This window comes from Liolophura sinensis, chromosome 6, assembly GCF_032854445.1.
Source record: "Liolophura sinensis isolate JHLJ2023 chromosome 6, CUHK_Ljap_v2, whole genome shotgun sequence".
Lineage (NCBI taxonomy): Eukaryota > Metazoa > Mollusca > Polyplacophora > Chitonida > Chitonidae > Liolophura > Liolophura sinensis.
The window spans coordinates 79,574,255-79,596,511 of NC_088300.1; the positions used below are offsets into that span (position 1 = coordinate 79,574,255).

General features: G+C 39.3%; 2 protein-coding genes and 1 non-coding gene across 3 annotated transcripts; all 3 read right to left on the bottom strand.

The window, feature by feature from the left end:
* Positions 1-2,065: 2,065 nt before the first annotated feature.
* Trnas-uga (transfer RNA serine (anticodon UGA)) lies at positions 2,066-2,147 on the bottom strand. Its single transcript has one exon. It is a non-coding gene; the product is annotated as a tRNA-Ser (tRNA).
* Positions 2,148-15,411: 13,264 nt separating this feature from the next.
* On the bottom strand, positions 15,412-17,404 carry LOC135467590 (galactosylceramide sulfotransferase-like). The gene is made up of 2 exons (XM_064745364.1): positions 17,042-17,404; positions 15,412-16,633 (listed from the first exon to the last, which is right to left on the bottom strand). The coding sequence occupies exons 1-2, from the start codon at positions 17,065-17,067 to the stop codon at positions 15,412-15,414; spliced, it is 1,248 nt and encodes a 415-aa protein (XP_064601434.1). The 5' UTR covers positions 17,068-17,404.
* A 3,495-nt stretch (positions 17,405-20,899) lies between these two features.
* LOC135467591 (galactosylceramide sulfotransferase-like) lies at positions 20,900-22,048 on the bottom strand. The gene has a single exon (XM_064745365.1). The coding sequence runs from the start codon at positions 22,046-22,048 to the stop codon at positions 20,900-20,902; it is 1,149 nt and encodes a 382-aa protein (XP_064601435.1).
* Between the last annotated feature and the right edge of the window lie 209 nt (positions 22,049-22,257).

Consider the following 22,257-nt stretch of genomic DNA (forward strand, 5'->3'; position numbering starts at 1 on the left):
CAGGGCCAAGATTAATACAGCGCTGATGAGACCGGGATTAATACACGGCTGACGAGACCAGATCTAATACAGGGCTGATACGATCGGGACTAATACAGGGCTGATGAGACTGGGACTAATACAGGCCTAATACGACCAGGACTAATAAAGGACTGATGAGACCGGGACTAATACAGGCCTGATACGACCAGGACTGATACGATCGGGACTAATACAGGGCTGATGAGACTGGGCCTAATACAGGCCTAATACGACCAGGACTAATACAGGACCGATGAGAGCGGGACTAATACAGGCCTGATACGACCAGGACTGATACGACCGAGTAATGCAGCGCTGATGAGACCGGGATTAATACACGGCTGACGAGACCAGATCTAATACAGGGCTGATACGATCGGGACTAATACAGGACTGATGAGACTGGGACTAATACATCCCTAATACGACCAGGACTAATACAGGACTGATACGACCAGGACTGATACGACCGAGTAATACAGAGCTGATGAGGCTGGGTGATTTTCCCTTTTTTGTGTAGTCATGGAGGTAAAATACGAAGAGTGACGTGACGTAGGAGAGCTTGGTGATGTTACTTCCCCCTGGCCACAAATTCTGTGTGTTAACTGCACTGTACATATCCGTGGTATATATATGTATATACATATATACACACACACACACACATACATGCTTATATGTACACACATGCATGCTTATATGTACACACATACATGGCTATAAAAAACATATATACATGGTTACATATACACACATACATGCTTATATATACACATACATGGTTTGCTTAGAGCCACGCAGAGAACTACGGCTTTTCCCAAACGTGTTTCCTTGTTTAAAATATACTGATCACAATGATGTGGCCAGAGACCGAGCATGCGGCACTGTCTTGTAACGTTGATCTTTACTGTAATGTATCCAGAGATCGAGCATGCGGTGCTGTCATATAACGTTTAACTTTACTATAATGTGTCCACAGACCGAGCATGCGGCACTGTCTTGTAACGTTGATCTTTACTATAATGTATCCAGAGACCGAGCATGCGGTGCTGTCATATAACGTTTAACTTTACTATAATGTGTCCACAGACCGAGCATGCGGCACTGTCTTGTAACGTTGATCTTTACTATAATGTATCCAGAGACCGAGCATGCGGTGCTGTCATATAACGTTTAACTTTACTATAATGTGTCCAGAGACCGAGCATGCGGTGCTGTCATGTAACGTGTTTTGTTGGTGAATATAGGTTACACCTCAACTTAATGTACTTTTAGAAGACCCTATTGTGTTCTTACAGCTTCCACTGATCGACCATGCGGTCGCAGCTGCGCTTCACAATGGTCGCTTTACCACGAAATGAATGTGCACATATACGTCGCGCACAAAACTACGCTTACAGTCTTGCCATTACAAAGTATGATACGTACAACTCAAAATATTCCAGATTACCAATACTTCTGATCATTTGATCACTCTGTATCAGCGATATGAGATCTATCGAAGTTTTGGCATGCTTGCTACAAAAACCGTGCCCAGAAGACCAAGAATATTCCACATGTAGTCTAATCTAAACTTTGTACCTATATGTTACACGCATACGTACACTCATTTTCCACAAAGGCTACTCACATTAACGATATAACGACGCTATATGTGGAGCTAAATGCATATTCCTATCGATACATAATAAGGTGTGTATTTTCCGCAGTTACATGCTTGAGAACAGAAAAGAAAGGAAAGCAAAAAATGTTATCGCGCGTGGTATCCGCTAGATAGGTGAAGAGCTACCTATTGTTATAGCTTCTGTGACAATACTGACGATCCCTGAAGGACACATACATGAAAATGTTTTATCATCGTGGTATTCCCGTGGGAACACGAGGGCTATTAACCCGTGTCAGACAGTGTACACAGCACCAGTTTTAAGTGTTATGTTCAGGTCCGGTCCATTGTGTGACTACGTATGATCCCCTTTTTCAATCCCTAGAAATACATCATCTTTTGTGGTGGAGCTATCACAAACAAAACAAAAAAACAATTGTACGCTGCGAGCAGGGTTCGAACCTGCGCGGGCATTGCCCATTGGATTTCAAGTCCAACGCCTTAACCACTCGGCCATCACAGCTCACATACGCAAACTGGTAAATAAGGCGTATAGTTTATTTTAGTATAATTATTTCATGCATGTGTCACATTGATTTATTTCATTACGTCTGCATGGTGCTAAATGATTGAGATGAAATGTTGGAGTTGTCCTTATGAATTGTTTCTACTGAAAAGGTTAGGAGATGCAGTTCGCCTGTTGACCTACCACAACAACAACAACACCTGACGTCAGTCGGCTGTTACATCTCCCTATCTGTCAGATTTAGACACAGGCATGTCTATATTTGTCAGCATATCCAGGTTACCAGTTGTTGACTAGAAAGTCGTGCAAACGATGCGTATTGCAGACATTTCCAGTCAACTGCCTCAATGATTCAACCGCTGTCAACTTTAACTAAGGGGCCGTATTACATTTACAAAGAATAAAACTTGGCAATTTTGCCGGAGTGAAGGCGTGAATGATTCGGGTTTAACGTCCTACTGGACAATTTTTCAGTCATATGACGACGAAGGAATCCTTAGAGTGCATGTAATGTGCCTCCTTGTTGCAGGACGGATTTCCACCGCTCTTTTATCCAGTGCTACCTCCATAAGGCGACTTGCTGAAGGCAAGTAAGCGGACCCGCTCGAGCCGTTATACTGATACGTGTCAACCACTAGTTGCACTATCCCCTTCATGCTGAACGCCAAGCGAGAAGGGTACAACTTCATCTTTTATAGTCTTAGGTGTGATTCGACCCAGGATTGACGCTGGATCTATCGCCTCCCGAAGCGGACGGTCTACCATCTGTGCTATCGGGGCCGGTTTGCAGTATTACTGGAAACTTGAACTTGGTAGGGCCTAGTCGAACTCGCAAATCTCTGCATAAATTCAGAGATTTAAGGAACGAAAATAAATCAGACGATTTGTAGGATGAACAAAAGATAGGATTTGGGGGGATTGAAGAATAATAATAGGTAAACTGCCGGATCGTACATCTACAATATGGCCCCTTTTTGGCGACAAATGCGACTATCTCAGCCTATTATAGACGTATCCATGACAACTATAAAAACTACAACACACATAGTGTCTAAAACATCACTAAATATTTCATTTATGGGTATATAAAATTAAACCATGGCGAGCTATGGAATGACGTGAAGTAGTACATGTAGCTGATTTATTTATTGGTTGTGAAGTAGGGCCCAACGATAGTACATATAGCTGATTTATTTATTGGTTGTGAAGTAGGGTCTACCGGTAGTACATGCAGGCCCTGCTTGGATTTATATTTGTTGGTTTTTCTTCTCTTCTACATGAGTCTACATCAGGTCTACAATTGATGTGGGGTTTTAATTTCTCTTCACAGTTTGTTTTATTATTATTTAATTTAGTCTGCATATTATTTACAAATCAGGGGTGATAACCGTCAAGCGATTTTATTGTAAGTTTTGTTATGGTTTCTGCATATACAACAGAACTATTTGTTGGGTGGCTTATCAAAGAGTTTATATAAGCAGAGTGAGTTAATCATTTTGTTTTATACATATCATTTACAGAGTGAAGTATATTTTTAAAAATCAAATTATTTTTTGCTACCGGTATAGAAAGTTATTTTCTTACACAGAACAATATTTTTAAATGAAAATTATTTCCACAACTGAATTTATTTGAACAGCGGTAAAAATTATTTCAGCCGCGATAAAAATTATTTCAACCGCAGTGAAAATTATTTCAACCGCGCTGAAAATTATTTATTTACTATATAGCCATTTTATTTCTTTTTATTTCGATATCACGTGATTTTTCACTGTAGTTGAAATATTTTCCGCCGAGGTCGTTAGAAAGTAAGCTGTGAGTTCAAATGACAAGCCGGTAGTGGCCATCGCATAGGATTTGTTTTAATTTTCTTACAAGGTTTACAAAATAATCTTTTCACTTGACTTTCTGATCGGGACAACGAATGACCGCCGTCATGCCCATCTTTAAGAAGAATCCAAGGGTGACTTCAGCCACTCCGCTTATGTCCTGTCAATGTGTAAGGTACACATTGTGCCTTTCTATTGCCTTCAGATCTTCACATTAAGCAATAACATCATCAAGAGGCGTTTCTCTCAGGGAAAGAACTATACTTCTTGAGCAAACTTTGATTTTAGTTTGGAAAAAATACCTACTTTTTCCGTGTTTCAGCGATGATTGCATTTCGAGTAAGAGTAGTTGCCCTTTGCACAGTTTAACCCATACAGAGTTATCTTCCACTCTCCCACAAAATAGCGTGTGCGCATACTTTTAGAGATAAGGCGTGTTTTCACTTTTCTCGGCGTACTAGTATTTTGAACACCTATTTTAAAACTAACATACGTATTGGATATTTTTTGAGGCACAAATTACGCCGATGTGCTTCTTATATGCAGCGCTGAATGTTACGTCGTATGTAATAATTTTTCAGTCATATTATAACGAGAAGCCACTAGGTGTGTACATGTGCGATGTCTTCTTGTGGCAGAGCGAGTTTATATCGCCTCAGTGACAGGATGTACGGGAAGATATGGTGTCAGTAACCCTCATATCGGACGACGCGTTTATTTTTTTTGTTCCAGGGGATGTACAGAATGTCTTCAAACTCCGACCAGACACATCTAACCCGGTCTTACACACCTTAACCTGCATGCGGAGAAGGAAACGACGAGGATGTAACAACTGCATTTCGATTTAGTGGGAAGAGTTGTACTGAAGGCTAGGAACATAACCATAACATCTGCGAAAACATCAGTGTGTCCTAGAACGACCTACAGTATATATTCGGGAGGAACTATTGAAGAAACATGTCCTTTATCAAACACAGGCGTTTATCCGCACCTTTCCGTCATACCCATATACCACAACTTTACTGGATTCCAAAAATGCATAAATTGCGTGGTCAAGAAGCTGTACCATCAGACCTGCATCTACTCTCTTAACGAAGGCACTACAAGAAGTACAGTCATATTGGAAAAAGTACTATTGTGAAATTTCAAAAACTTCAGATGTCAATTGCTTGTGGATTATTAAAAACTCAGAACTTCTCAATGAAGAGCTAGACGCTCAAATACACTTACTGTATAAGGACATCTCCACTTGGGATTTCTCCACTCTCTGCACCACTACTATTCACAAATATTTAATTGAGAGAATAACATCACTAATTGTACCAGTGTTTAATATAACTAGGACAGCTACATTAACTTCATTGGCAACGAAGCCTTCTTCAGTTCAGCTGCACGCAAGGGTTTCAATTCATGGGATGTTTCCATGATCATCGAGTTGCTTGAATTTCTCAATAACATCTAAGTGAAATTCGGGGAAACCATATATCAACAGGGCATGAATGTTCCGATGAGTACAAATTGTACGCCTTTTTTTGGGCTGGCCTATACTTGTTCTCCATTGAATATGTCTGTATGCAGAAATAATTAAAGAGTAATCTTTGCCATGCGCTCTGCTTCATCATTGTGTCTATTTCAGCTTAACCCGGGGCTGGGGCAGTATTTTCATCGTGTTGAATTAAATCAACGCGTTGGATACATGAAATGCTGCAGTCAAAGCGTAGCTGAAATTCATATTTCGTTATCGACAATTGATATTCTAGAATGGCACGCGATTTGAATGCTGATTTCACTCGCCTAGAACATACCTTGCGTCTTTCCAACATTACTGAAAACTGTTCACTGCTTCTCTTTCCAAGCTTCCTTCCTAATTTGGTATGTTATATACTTTCTTTGGATTTCCCCGGGCCAAGCCCAGTTTCCTGTCACCATAATGCTGGCCGGCATCACAAAGGAGAAACATTCTTCAGTACGGCGTAAAACACAATCTAATAAAATAAATACTTTCTTAGTTCTTTGGTGGTTTTGCGGCAAACGTCGTTCTGAGAATTGGTCTTGCGATTATTCACCTGGAATATAGAGAGTCATTTGAGACCGTGCAACGTTCACAAAATTAACATCGAGATGGCTCTGAAGAACAAGCAAAATTTTGTTCGACCACGGCTGGCCCTAAGCTAACGTCAGAGCTTAATCCATTTAAAAACCATCATTGGCTTAAGAAAGTTTTTCCATCCAATCCTAACGCCAGAGTAATCTGGAACTAAGTGGGGCAGTTCTCGCAGTTGCGAGATTTCAGGAGGGAAACAATCCCACTGACGGTAAGGAACATTTATCAATGTTCAGATGCGCCTTGAAAATTCTATGGCATATAGCATAAATCAATGTCAGCCGTGTGATTTGTGTAATTAAAGGACACAATTAATGTTGCATAATTACAAATTAATGACCCATAGGTATCTATTGGAACTAATAAAATACGTTTTGAAAAAGAAATATGCAATTATACGCACTCGTTAGCCTTGATGCTAAGCATTGCAGGCCTCTATGAACGCTTTGCCATTCAGGGGAGACAGCTCTTATTGTTGCCTTCTTTCAAGGGGAAATTCTTGTAACATCGTTAAATGATAGATGAATCAGAGATAAAAACAAACGAAAGGAAGGAACTATTCTGCACTTAAAAAATCAGAACGCTGACATAATCTTCACTTAAGAGTAACATAGCTGTCAGAAAAACGAAAAATTTTGGACGAATGAATGGGGAGACTACATCCCACAAGGGTTGCAAAATATGTAAATCAAAAAGAGATGATTTGATAACTATTTAATTCTATATAATGTCTATTACTTCATGAATTTAACTGTATTGACACAGTATTGGAGGTGATTTTAACATTGTCTTTAACCCGGCATTATATAGGGAAAATGTATCGTGTAATTCAACAGGGACTAGTCCGGCTATTCATGATCTGATAGACAACTTTAATCCAAGCGATGTATTGCAAGAGCAGAATCCTCACGCATCGGTTATTACCTGGCGTGGAGATAATAATGCACAGTCTAGAACTGACTTCCGGTTGACTTCCCCCGGCGTGTCAAAATAGGTAACTGAATCCAGTATTAAAACGAGTAGTAAATCAGACCACAAAATCACATCTCTCTTTCATTTGAGCTGAACATATAACAAATCGTCATCCGAACTTTTCGAAATATAATAATTCCCTGTTGAAGAGTAAGATTTTCTATGAGCAACTAACTGAATTTTTAAATTTCAAAATAGCAGATTTGAACAATAAAACCTGATAAATCTCTGGAAATGGATAAAATTTCAAATAATGCACATAACCATTAAACGCTCGAAGGAAATTAATCTTCAAAGAAATAAGGAGGAAAAATTAACCGTTGTTGATAGAAAACTGGACGATTCTCAGACGGAAGATCTTGTAAATGAATAGGATGAATACAAAGAATGCTTGAGAACCTACATGAATACAAAGAATGCTTGAGAACCTACATGAATACAAAGAATGCTTGAGAACCTACATGAATACAAAGAATGCTTGAGAACCTACATGAATACAAAGAATGCTTGAGAACCTACATGAATACAAAGAATGCTTGAGAACCTACATGAATACAAAGTATGCTTGAGAACATACATGAATACAGAGAATGCTTGAGAACATACATGAATACAAAGTTCAAGGAGAAAGGATAAGATCTGAGATTAGATGATCAGAGCAGGGAGAAAAATCAACGAAATATTTTTTAATTTAGAAAAGGTTCGGCCAGGCAAAAAGCAAATAACAAAACTTGTTTATGCTGACGGAAGAACAGCAGAATCACCAGAAGACATTATCATTGAAATTCACAAGTTATATTCATCGTTATACACGTCAAAACAAGGCCCGATGTTCAAGTTCGACGAAACCTTCGAGAATTGATTCAGTGGTACAAAGCCTCCAACCTTATCAGATGCTGAACAAAATTTACTGGACTCTTCTTTTACAGAAGATAAATTTGGTGATGTGGGGCAAAATCTCAAGGTCAGTGTATATTACCAGGGTGTGACGGTTTGTCACATGAATTTTATCAACATATTTGTAGTAACATTAAGCCTTTTCTTCTGAGATCATTCGGCCATTCACTCAGTACTGGAAAATTATGACTTCAGCAAAGACGAGGGTTAATAACTTTAATTGAAAATCCAGGGAAAGATCCAAAAGTCATTAAAAACTGGCGTCCAATCACATTATTGAATTCGGATTATAATTTTGTTTTCAAAATTACATGTATTGGCTAATCGAATAAAGATGGTCCTAACTAATATAATTGATGAATCGCAAACCGGATTTGTGCGTGGTCGGTACATAGGAGAAACATAGGTTTTGTTCTGCATGGATTTGCTGGTTAATAATGGGGGTTATGGCCTTTGCTTTTCTTGACTTTGAGAAGGCTTTTGACTCTGTTGAAATTTCTTTCCTGTCTAAAGTTCTTCAACTGTTTTTAATTTGGAAAGTGGATAAATCTATTTTGTGTCCTAAATAAAGGTAGGTCTACAAAGCAGTTCACAAACTTCAGGGGTGTAAACAAAATTCAGTGATTAAAAATTAATTTGGAAAAAAATCAAACTTCTAAAGCTGAAACCAAGCAAACCTGTTTTTTTTATAAACAATACATAAAACATACCGGTGATGACTCATCAACGTTTCTGTGCATTAGAATTTTCCGGGATCTGGAAAAACTACATAAAGAAAATTTGGATCCAAATATAAAGAAATTAAAAACAAGACTTCAAATCTGGTCTGGAAGAGGCCTCACACTGTTTGGAAAAACTATTGTTTCAAAGACAGAAGACATCTAAAGAATAGTTTATTTGGCCAGTGAGCTTCTATTGAAAACACAGCATTGCAAAATAGTTGTCTCAGAGTTATATAAATTTATTAAATTATAAAAACGACAAAGTTAAAAGATATCTTAAGATACGTTTGAGGGAGGTCTGAATTCTCCGGATTTTATATTAATAAATAAACCACTGAAGCTTGTCTGGTTAACAAGGTATTTTAATGATGCGGAAAGTTTATGGGCACTGATTCCATCTTACCTAGGTGGGTGAACTTACCCGCCAGCGCAGCGTATTAGCCCAGGAGCATCTCACCAATGCAATTGCTGTGAGTTCAAGTCCAGCTCATGCTGGTTTCCTCTCCCGCCGTACGTGGGGAGGTCTGGCAGCAACCTGCGGATTGTCGTGGGTTTCCCCGTGCTCTGCCCGTTTTTCTCCCACCATAGTTCTGGCAGCCGTCGTATAAGTGAAATATTCTATAGTATGGCGTAAAACAATAAACTCATTTTGAGGGAAATCTATTTTTGACACACTCTGGCGAGAAGCCGAGATTGTATATATCCAAGATTTGCTTGATGGAACTGACGCTTTCAAGCGTCGAATTTGTTTTGTCAGCAATATGGTGTCCCAGTAACATACGACAGCTATAAAATTTCTGGAAACAGTTATTTTGAAAAATGTCTCAGATAACCTCTCTGATGCCGGTAACGTTAGACGTTAGAGTGATAAAACAACAACTAAATTCATGTACAAACTTCCTTTTAATCATATTTTTTTGTAGATAAAGTTATTAAATGTGCCCCAGTCAATTTTCATTCTCCAGATAACAAAATTTGGCTTTTATCTCATGAAATTGGTGTAAACAACAAGGTAAAATCATTGTGATACAAGATTATGCACACTTTTTATCCAAGGGAGAGTTTGGCATTGATGCGCTAAATGGCTATGTGCATGTCTAAATACTCAGACAAAATTAAAAACTTCACAGAAACTTCTACAATATTCCCAGGGTCCGCATAACAAAGAAGTTAATTTTTGTGTATACATGCAAAGTGTCAAATATATTTATGTCAAATTATGAAAAAGAGAGTCTGTTTCTTGTCTTTCACATCGTATATTCATGAGGAAATACCAGCTTTTTTAGGAGGTATCAAAAAGAGTAAAGTTGATTAATTGAAGGCATTCTAGGTTAGTTATAGCGTTCCATTCCAGATCTAACTCCACATGAATATTATCTTCAGTCCACACAGATCAGTCCATCATCCTGCTGAAGATATTGTTCGTCATGACAAATCAAAAGAAAAAAAAAGCTCAGTGCTGAAGTTGGTGAGTTTTTCGGTACAACAGTAATATTGGAACATTCTATACATTCCTGGTCAACGGACAATAAATATGCAGTGGTACGTCCAGGGCTAACTTCAAAAAAAAATTCTCGCCGAAATGATATATTCTGGAACATTGCTGTACACTGCACCCATAATAGAGGGGCAACACACAGCATACAGTAGAGCACACACTCTCTTCGATAAAGAGACAGGACAAAAGATGCGTGACTCAATTCAGGCCGCTTTCTTCGTCTGCTCCTTGTTTTGACGATAATACAGAATGGACAAGTCTAGTGACAGAGCCAGCCGCTAGTCTTTGTATCCCCGACAAACGTGATTCCCGGAAATCATGACTGATTTTCCACCAAATTTCCGAATTCACTTTGACGCTGCCAAATTTTCACAGTTTTAGATGACGTGTGTACTTCTCAGTATTTCACTCAGATTTTTGTCGGACAGTTTCACAACCAAACCGCTTATTCACAATCGATGCCAGTTTGAGATCAATATTTTTCTTCATGTGTAGAAAAATGTGAAGAGGCCGAAAGCTACATTCTCCATGGATTAACACTGGGGAAAGGCTATATTTCTTCTGTCAACCTGTCTCAGAGTTTGCTCAAACGACTCTGTCCATTGTATACGTTGTATACACTGTATTTGCTCCGTAAAAAATCTGAGGCATCATTATTTTGAAGAGGTTTAGTTCAAATTAAAGTGAAAACAGTGAAAGATTTTGAAGATGATTTTTTGCTGGGCCGTGTATGCCCATGTAATGTTAAGTTGGGAATATATAAGTTTAATTTGCACTGTTTTGTGTCCAAGAAAAGCTCCACCGAATCAATACAGAATACACATTTCTTTGCCTTTCAATTGTCTTTTGGGGCTATTGATGATAAATACAAAGTTACACGACACCTTTACCAGGTCAACATAGTTTTTATTACGACAGACCATGTAGGCTACAAGTACTCTCTAGAATGCATATATATATATATAAGTTTCGAGTTCGAACTCTTTATCGTTGAAGGTAGAAAATGTCCAACTGTATCATTTGACCTGTCAAAAATGTTGGGCAACTATTTTTGATCACATTCACTATAACAAGGGCATCTAAAAAAAGTTTTATAAAAAGTAAATTAGAGTGGAGGAATAATACAGAGAATTGAGAATCGAAATCTTTGTGAACTTGATGAATGTCCTAAAGAAAAGAGGTGTAATCTGTGCCTCTGGGAAAGGGTGAGACAGGTGATCAGTAAATTAATGTCAACAAAGGTTGCCTTACATTTGTCACCATTTACATGACAAAGTAGCACTGATTTTACCTTTGATGACAAAAGATTTCCAACGCAATACTCCCCTATTGGATATCCACATTGAATATATGAACAGTTGAAATCAAAACGCAACTGAGATACATATTTTAAGATCAACGACTTCTATTCTGACGTGGTACACGATTTGAATAGTGATTTCATTTGACCGCCCAGAACATATCTTGCGCGTTTCCCGAACATCATTGAAAACTGTTGTCTTTTTCTTCGGTCCTAATTTCGCCTGTCCTATTCATCTTTAAACTATTCACAGTTTCTTCAAAGTGGACCCAGAAAAACATTAAATGTAATCACTTTTCAGCCAGCATGGATCTTGTTTATTTGTTTGGTGTTTTACGATAAAAAAGGATCTTGTTTATTAGTTTAGTGTTTTACGCCAGCATGGATCTTGTTCATTTGTTTGGTGTTTTATGCCAAGATGGATCTTGTTCATTTGTTTGGTGTTTTACGCCAATATGGATCTTGTTTATTAGCTTGGTGTTTTACGCCAAGATGGATCTTGTTTATTTGTTTGGTGTTTTACGCCAGCATGGATCTTGTTCATTTGTGTGGTGTTTTACGCCAAGATGGATCTTGTTTATTTGTTTGGTGTTTTACGCCAACATGAATCTTGTTTATTTGTTTGGTGTTTTACGCCAAGATGGATCTTGTTTATTAGTTTGGTGTTTTACGCTAACATGGATCTTGTTTATTTGTTTGGTGTTTCACGCCAGCATGGATCTTGTTTATTTGTTTGGTGTTTCACGCCAGCATGGATCTTGTTTATTTGTTTGGTGTTTCACGCCAGCATGGATCTTGAACTGATTCATGTAAACCTTGGGCGCAAAATATAAAACTTGAATAAAAAAAAATCCCTGTTTTCATTCCAATTTTTCAAATTCACCTCTTATTAAAATCCCAGGAACGACAATTCTAACATACAGGGACTCTTAAACAATCACCATATTGTAAAGCTGACTCTGCAATCCTGCTCACAGTGCCAAGTGTGACTATTAAGGCTTACCAGTTGGGGATTTGAACCAGTGATCTCAAACCCACGCCTCTTCATTCACGCTATTAAAGAGGGTAATGATCTCCATGCAGCCCAGAAATAGGAAGCACTTATGCCTCACCCTGTTACAGCAGCTTTATTGTTATTGTTCATATTATCTGTCATCATGAACATACTGAAGAACACAAATAATCATAAATCATAAGTAAGCAGCTAGACAAATACTCTTCATACTTGTTCCTCATTCATTTCGGTTTTCCTGTGCTATAAGAAAATACATATTACACATGCATTTGCAATCACGTTGTATGCATTCGCATCTAAGGTACGCAGATGCTGGGTTCCACATTAGACAATGGTTTTATGTTTTTCAAGAGGGAAGCTAAACTCGGAGGTACCTTAACGGTAAGCTAATATAACAAACAAGTGTTTCACCATATACATTAAACATGACAAAAGTATAACTCAGTAAAGTTGGACTAAAATGTAAATTGTTCCGGTATCTACGTTCATGGTAAACACATGTAAATTTTCTAAATTTAAAGATTTAATTCTATATAGATATATTTCTAGGACAAGCTGGCATGAGGTTTGCTCTAGCACTTTGGTATTCGCTGCTTTATTCTAACTCCACCTCCATGGTTCTAAATGGCGCAAAGACAGCAGCGCTATCTGACTAACAAGATATTGTCATTTTCATAAAATCAGCGGAGATGGTATCTTTGATAGTTAGATTCTAAATGACGTTATTATAGCAGCGCTAATTAGTACAGATATTTTCTTGTCCAGAAAAGCTGCAATCAGTTTCTGACAAGGCATTAGATACACACGCCCTTGTTAGCTAGCAACCAGTGGTGTTGCAAAATGACACACTTACCCATGTTAAAGGGATAAGGAATCAACGCCGATTACTTCACAGTGGAGATTGGGTTCCCCGGATTAAATCGTGCAGCCTTGGTCACGCTTGAATATACCTTACCTGAAATTCAGGTTGGGCAAGGCACAGCCTGGACTTGCCTATGTCTCGCATCAGCCAATCAGAATCGAATTTTTATCCCTTAAAGTGATGAAAAGATCTGCTACGTTAACAACACCACTGTACTGCTAATCAGAACTATCTAACCAGAATAGCAGCGAAGAGGAATCGTAGCACAAATATCTGTAAGCCACGGTCTGGAGTGAATAGTAAAACTCTGTCAGTCTAATGTGGAGGAAAGTTGAGCAGAGCAAATGCTAATAGTCAGTGAGGGAGTGCTTAGGGTTTTACGTTGTACTTAACGTTGACGACGAAGGAATCATTAGAGTGCATGTAATGTGCCTCCTTGTTGCAGGGCGGATTTCCACCGCTCTTTTATCTAGTGCTGCTTCACTGAGTCTCCTTACCGAAGGCAACTAAGGCCCCGCCCGATTATACTGATACGGGTCAATCAGCCGTTGCACTTTCCCCTTCATGTCAGATGCTAATAGTACGCCTATCCCGTAATCATACATGGAACATGAACAGGTGCGTGGCCGTGGTTCATGGCACATCAAGTCTACAAAGGCCGAGCGGGTGTGGCTGGTAGACTTGCTGGGCTCACTGAGCAACTTGTTCCTCTTATTCTATATCCATGAATAGAGCTACTTTTCTGAATACAAGTAACTCCGAATATCTCATATGACCCCGTTCGTGTAACACCTTGTCAGAACTAGATTTGATGTACCTACTAATGCACAGCAACGGTCCCAGTGGATTTTCTGTGGTGTTAGACAAATATTTTCTGGGTCAAATAAAATGGGAGGGGAAGGGGGAGGGGGAGGGTGCGACCTGAGGTCGCAGGGGAGCTGTTGGGGATACACAAAGGCGTACATGATCAAGGCCTACACTGTGCTTTTTGACTTCTAAATAATTAAACTACATGCTACAACCAAAGCAGGCACGCTAGTACATTTCGACATTACATTAAGACATATTGTAACGACCATAGTTGTATATCAAACTATGAAATTTAAAATTAACATTAGAATAAATTATCAGAAAATATAATACGAAACATGACCCTTTCTCACCTATTGAGGTTTATAAAGGCGAAGACGTTAGCGGGCTTACATGTACAGAATTACATGAGGTTACTCATGTAGGCCTGTCCTGTATGAGTTTCTCTCCTGTTTCTCACTGCAGATTATTAAATTCAAGCTATATACAAGTCTCTGCGTTGAAAGCATTTAGTTATTGGATGCTGACATAGTGATAGGATTAAACCAAAATGAAAGATCAAAGCACATCAGTGACTGTAGTGGTATGCTATCACACCGCTAGTAGGCTATATAATTCAGTATACACACTGCGTGTTTGGCGTGCAGCATGTGTGTCATCATACGGCTACAAGATCGTATAGACTAATATTTTAGACAAAGTATGGTAAGGCGGAGAATCGGGCAATACACCAGCGCACATGACTAGACACAACACTCGGGTCTGTAGTTGACTTTGGTCTTAAAAGGACACAGAATCGATTCTGATTCGCTAATGCAAGAAGTAGGCAAGCCCATACTATGCCTAACGTAAGCTGAATTTTAGGTATGGTATTTTATTCAAGGGTGACCAAGGATGGCCAAACAAATTGATCATGAACCCCAGATGGAAAATGTTAGAGGATTTCTTCACCTCTAAGCCTTGGCTCTGTTGTTACGGTAACATAAATTTGTCTCAGCTTCAGTAACTAAAACCTATCAGGATATTGGTAATGTTTCACATAGTTCAGAATCATATGTATCTAACATTTATACATATGTGTCTAACATTTATACATATGTGTCTAACATTTATGTGTATGTGTCTAACATTTATGTGTATGTGTCTAACATTTATGTACACCTACAGGTGCTTAAATTCTCTAATATTTGGTCTTTTGATTTTGTAGACAACAAGCTGTTACGGTAGCATAAATTTGTCTCAGCTTCAGTGACTAAAACCTATCAGGATATTGGTAATGTTTCACATAGTTCAGAATCTCAATCCCATCGAACAAGTACAGTTTGCAATCGTCGAGAGAAATGTTAAAGCTTCGGCTCCACGGATTGCTAGTCACGTGCAACTGTGACACTTCTGGCGAGTGGAGACCAGAACAGAACTGCCTCAGTTGTGTGAGGACAGACTTGAACACGCGCACTTCTTGCATAAAGTCCTTCCCTGCTGCGGTCATCCGATTTTGAAGCTTCTTGGAAAAGAAGTCGTATAGCATGTAATCAGCCATGTCTGTCTCCACGTGCTTTTGTCTGAGGCTGGCGGATATGTTCCCTGTCGGTGGTTTCAGGTTATTTTTGTTCCTGGGGATGTACAGAATGTCTTTAAACTCCAAACACAGATATCTTCTGAGGAGAACCAACGACTCATCCATTAATTCCATGAGCAGAATCAAGCCAAAATCAGCATCCACCGCCTTCAGAAACGTCTGTATTTTACCTTTGTCACCGAAATGATTCGATGGGAGCCCAAGTTCATAAGACATGGAGTTGTTTGTGTAAGATCTAGTTGTGTAGCTTCTGAATACAACATTTGAATAATAATATGGATTCTTCAGATACGTTTTGACTTTTCGTGGGCCAGGAATTTGGTTTTTATAACTGTAATAAATAGTTGATGTTAGATGACTAAACGGCTGTCTTATAATTGCAATGTAAAACGTGTCCGCCGGAAGTAGTTTTGTCAATTCTGCTCTGACGTATACGGCATGATTACAGAGAATGTCGAACTGTTTACCGCGAGGAGGAGGAAGTATGTTTCTCCAGTTTGAAGTTTGCATCGATGTAACCGTCACATCACGTCGAGGAAGTACAAACGTAAGGTTGTTAGCCATTCCGAATCGATACAGAATATTTGTCACACTGCTGCTCCCAGCTTTGTGAACCTTTATGAATCCAATATGGCGATGTGCTTGACATTTCCTTTCAAAATCTGAGTTGTCCAGTGGATGATTTGTGGCAACACTGTCGACGAGAGAAGATGACGATAACGTTTGGACAAAGTCTGGGTGTAGTTTTTGGGAGAGCGGTTGGGTACTATGTCTTATGAAGTGCTTAGCCGTGGTTACTGCTCCAGTATACCACGTTTTGTCCATGATTTGTGTAGTCGTCAACACGAGAATACACGTGCTTAGAGCAAGCACTGCAACGAAGACCTTCAGACGCCTGCAAAAGTCAGAAGCGCACTGAACTTATCTTAAGAACGTTTTCGTATATTTCAGTAACATTATACGTGATGATTTGTACATTACGACAGAAACGGTTCATACAAATGAGTAGGCGAACACAAACCTCAATAAGTCTCAAGGAATATACGTTTGCTTATTTACTGAAGTTATAGCTACACCAGTGTGGTATATAGACTGGTAAGATCCAACTCAACTCAGCTGGTCGTACGGAGTGTCCCCGTGGCGGGGGACCATAAGACTTTGGATTGAACTGGCATATAAGTAACGACTGGAGAAGGCCACAACTCCAGACGAGTCTCGTCGTTAACTAAACCCGTCATACGCCAGAGCTTAAGACTTAGCTCAAAGCGCCCATGTATACACGAATGCCAAGAGTAACACATACCTTTGAAAGTGACAAGAGTTTTCCATCCTGCCATTCACGGCGTGTATCCCATATCGTACATACTGTCCTACTGCTGCCTGGTCAGTTAGAGAGTCAACTATGTTATCCTATGACAAGCAGATAACAAAAGGTAAAGAAGCATCAGGAAACAGCACATGCGCACTCTTGAACCTTGTCACGCACTGGCGACAGTGCTTTTCTGTTCCACGCTCAGAAATTCTACACATTGATAGGTTAGAGAATGCCATGTAAACGTATTCAGCGTGGTGGTACACCTAGCTATACTGTAATAGGCGGTGGTGATACATGCAGCTTTACTATAACAAGCTGCCAAGAATCTGCCATCTTCCCAACCTGAAAACCTTATACACCATCCTTTGACAAGACGAATGATTGCATCAAACATCTCTGTCTTGACAGTTCACAAAGCCTCGTGTCCCTCATACAGACTGAAGGATATGCACCCATGTAAGAATATGGCGACAGCTCTGAACCTGGCCGTATTATCTGCTTGGTGACAATGGATCGCTACCCACAACAGCTAAATTTACACAGATCACGCGAATGTGGGTGCAAATGTATAGTATTATTTCTTCAAATGTGCTTAACTCGCCACAACTACTAAATACATCGTCGTAATCATTCCTCATTAGACAATGATTTATAGAGTCACTATGCATACACGTCAGAACAAAATGTGTGTTACCCTTTGGGTCTGATTTAACCCCTCGTCATAAGTAATAGTAGCTCTGCAGCAACCTGCAACTGGTCGTGGGTTTTCACCGGCTCTGCCCGGTTTTCTCCCACCATAATGCTGGCCGCCGTCGTATAAGTGAAATATTCTTGAGTACGGCGTAAAACACCAATCAAATAAATAAATAGTTGTAACTCAGGTTATATTATTTGTTGTCTCTCTAAATTTAGCTCTACATATATGTGACAGGTAAATAAAAACACGACTTAGCCTTGTATGTATGTGACAGGTAAATAAAAACACGACTTAGCCTTGTATGTATGTGACAGGTAAATAAAAACACGACTTAGCCTTGTATGTATGTGACAGGTAAATAAAAACACGACTTAGCCTTGTATGTATGTGACAGGTAAATAAAAACACGACTTAGCCTTGTATGTATGTGACAGGTAAATAAAAACACGACTTAGCCTTGTATGTATGTGACAGGTAAATAAAAACACGACTTAGCCTTGTATGTATGTGACAGGTAAATAAAAACACGACTTAGCCTTGTATGTATGTGACAGGTAAATAAAAACACGACTTAGTCTTGTATGTATGTGACAGGTCAATAAAAACACGACTTAGCCTTGTATGTATGTGACAGGTAAATAAAAACACAACTTAGCCTTGTATGTATGTGACAGGTAAAAAACACAATAGTTAACCTTGTATGTATGTGACAGGTCAATAAAAACACAAGACTTAGCCTTGTATGTATGTGACAGGTCAATAAAGACACAAGACTTAATCTTATCTGTATGTGACAGGTCAATAAAAACACAAGACTTAGCTTTGTATGTATGTGACAGGTCAATAAAAACACAAGACTTAGCCTTGTATGTATGTGACAGATCAATAAAGACACAAGACTTAACCTTGTCTGTATGTGACAGGTCAATAAAAACACAAAACTTAGCTTTGTATGTATGTGACAGGTCAATACAAACACAAGACTTAGCCTTGTATGTATGTGACAGGTCAATAAAAACACAAGCCTTAGCCTTGTATGTATGTGACAGGTAAATAAAGACACAAGACTTAGCCTTGTCAGTATGTGAAAGGTCAATACAAACACAAGACTTAGCCGTTGTATATATGTGACAGGTCAACAAATACAGAAGACTTAGTCTACCCCTGTATGTGTGTGAAAGGTCAATAAAGACAAAAGACTTAGACTTGCATGTTTCTGACAAGTCAGTATAGACAGGAGCACACCAACCTTTACTAAGTACGCCTGAGGCGCTTCGCTCTAAAATTTCAACTCTTCCACATTTACCGTTCTAAAAGCAATAACAATGACTCCATAAAGAGACATTATTTCATAAATTTATAACAATTCTGCACGAGTGTTTTGGCAAAGCCTTCCATTTCACAGAACAGGGCTACCTATGTATTGAACAAGTCCTTCCTGACACTTTCTGTGCCTGTTTGATATCAGGAAGTAGTACCTACTATGGAAACTTCCCCATTTTCATGCCATTGTTGGGAATTTGTAGTGTGAGGAATAGCCTTCATTCTTTAATGTTCTAAAACTGCATTTATTGGGCCAATTGTGTGGAAGGGCTATGGTAATGCTCGAGAGCAATCTTACTTACAGAACAGAAAGGTAACAACTACCAATTATTTTATTTTCTATCTCATTTGAAGCCATTCCAGAACTCAAGCATATAACACTTCTCTCATAAAGCCACATCCCAATCCACCGGGGTTTTCCGCATTGGCACATATCATGCTTGCGCATAGGGATGCCATTCCTTTAACACATATATATATAATCCACTGGGAGATGGCTCAGTGCATGTGACATCACTGGTCACGTCCTGATTGGATACATCAAGATCTACGCTTTATTTGACTTGGATAGTGTGTAACACTGACAGTTGGGTTGTAATCAAACATTCAAGTACATACACACAGTCCTTAGCGCATGGAGGGCCATTTCACTGGTTACGTGTGACCATTTGCCAGCTATCACATTGTCATCGCTGCTCTGGTTTTACTCTCTGTGCTGTAGGTCTTTAATTATATTGCGATTGCAGGTTAAATGAGATGACAACGCATCATTTAGAGTAATTCTAGACCAGTGACGTCTAATAAACTGCAATTAACATCACTGAATATTTCCGACCTAATTCTGCTTAAGGCATACTTTTAGGGAACAGTTAGAGGACAGAGGTAAACTGACAAGAGCCGTATTTCACCAATTACGTGTGACCATTTACCATCTATCACGCTGCCATCGATGCTCTGGTTTTACTCTCTATGTTGTACGTCTTTAATTATATGGCATCTTGCAAACAGGATGATAGCATCATACATGGATAGCATCATAAAAAGCATATTGTAAACTGTTTATCTCAGATGACGCCAGCAGGCTTGTGCGCTGGTCTTGTTTGTGTTATGGCGCCAACCGAGAGGTTGTTACATCTACAGAACCGATGTACAGGTTTAACCCAGCGTGATTAGCCGTGGTTTCTTCCTGTTGGCCGCGAAGGTGAGAAGATGAACAGACGCCGATATTTCCATCAATGGTTCCTTTACTGATGGCTGGCTGTTGATCAGCACCGGGAACTCTCAATGTACATACAAGCCAGGCCGAAAAGACGCTTTCAACTACATATTAAAGCGTACTTCGTTCTTTGACTTTAGGGCACGCAACTCAAGAGAGAGTGGTATTTAAAGAACTGACAACAAACAACGCACCGAGCGTTTGTATACTTACAAACAGAGCGAGGGATGCACCTAACATCATGCAGCTAAAACAATCACACCTTTACAGATAGAACATAGAAGATTGAAATGACACGTAATCCATATATTTTACAATATGTAAAATCTATAAATGCATAGATTATAGACCTAGTGTATTGTGTGTGACAACATTTTATTAATTTATGTGTATGTGTCTAACATTTATGTGTATGAGTCTAGCATTTAAACATATGTGTCTAACGTTTATGTGTATGTGTCTAACATTTATACATATGTGTCTAACATTTATGTGTATGTGTCTAACATTTATGTACACCTACAGGTGCTTAAATCCTCTAATATTTGGTCTTTTGGTTTTGTAGACAACAAGCTGTTACGGTAACATAAATTTGTCTCAGCTTCAGTGACTAAAACCTATCAGGATATTGGTAATGTTTCACATAGTTCAGAATCTCAATCCCATTGAACAGGTACAGTTTACAATCGTCGAGAGAAATGTTAAAGCTTCGGCTCCACGGATTGCTAGTCACGTGCAACTGTGACACTTCTGGCGAGTGGAGACCAGAACAGAACTGCCTCAGTTGTGTGAGGACAGACTTGAACACGCGCACTTCTTGCATAAAGTCCTTCCCTGCCGCGGTCATCCGATTTTGAAGCTTCTTGGAAAAGAAGTCGTATAACATGTAATCAGCCATGTCTGTCTCCACGTGCTTTTGTCTGAGGCTGGCGGATATGTTCCCTGTCGGTGGTTTCAGGTTATTTTTGTTCCTGGGGATGTACAGAATGTCTTTAAACTCCAAACACAGATATCTTCTGAGGAGAACCAACGACTCATCCATTAATTCCATGATCAGAATCAAGCCAAAATCAGCATCCACCGCCTTCAGAAACGTCTGTATTTTACCTTTGTCACGGACATGCTTCTGCGTAAGCCCAAGTTCATAAGACATAGAATTGTTCGTGAAAGACCGTAAGTAATTATTGAACACAACATTTGAATAATAATACGGATTCTTCAGATACGTTTTGACTTTTCCTGGGCCAGGAATTTTGCTTCTGTAATAGTAATAAATAGATGATGCTAGATGACTAAACGGCTGTCTTATAATTGCAATGTAAAACGTGTCCGCCGGAAGTAGTTTTGTCAATTCTGCTCTGACGTATACGGCATGACTACAGAGAATGTCGAACTGTTTACCGCGAGGAGGAGGAAGTATGTTTCTCCAGTTTGAAGTTTGCATCGATGTCACCGTCACATCACGTCGAGGAAGTACAAACGTAAGGTTGTTAGCCATTCCGAATCGATACAGAATATTTGTCACACTGCTGCTCCCAGCTTTGTGAACCTTTATGAATCCAATATGGCGATGTGCTTGACATTTCCTTTCAAAATCTGAGTTGTCCAGTGGATGATTTGTGGCAACACTGTCGACGAGAGAAGATGACGATAACGTTTGGACAAAGTTTGGGTGTAGTTTTTGGGAGAGCAGCTGGGTACTATGTCTTATGAAGTGCTTAGCCGTGGTTACTGCTTCACTATACCACGTTCTGTCCATGATTTGTGTAGTCGTCAACACGAGAATACACGTGCTTAGAGCAAGCACTGCAACGAAGACCTTCAGACGCCTGCAAAAGTCAGAAGTGCAGAAAACTCATCTCACAAAACCTGTTTTCTCACATTTCAGTACATTTTGGTACAACAAAATTCGATCTACAGAATTGATCACGGGGCCATGCCAGCCCATGTCCGTAGAGGTTACTGGTC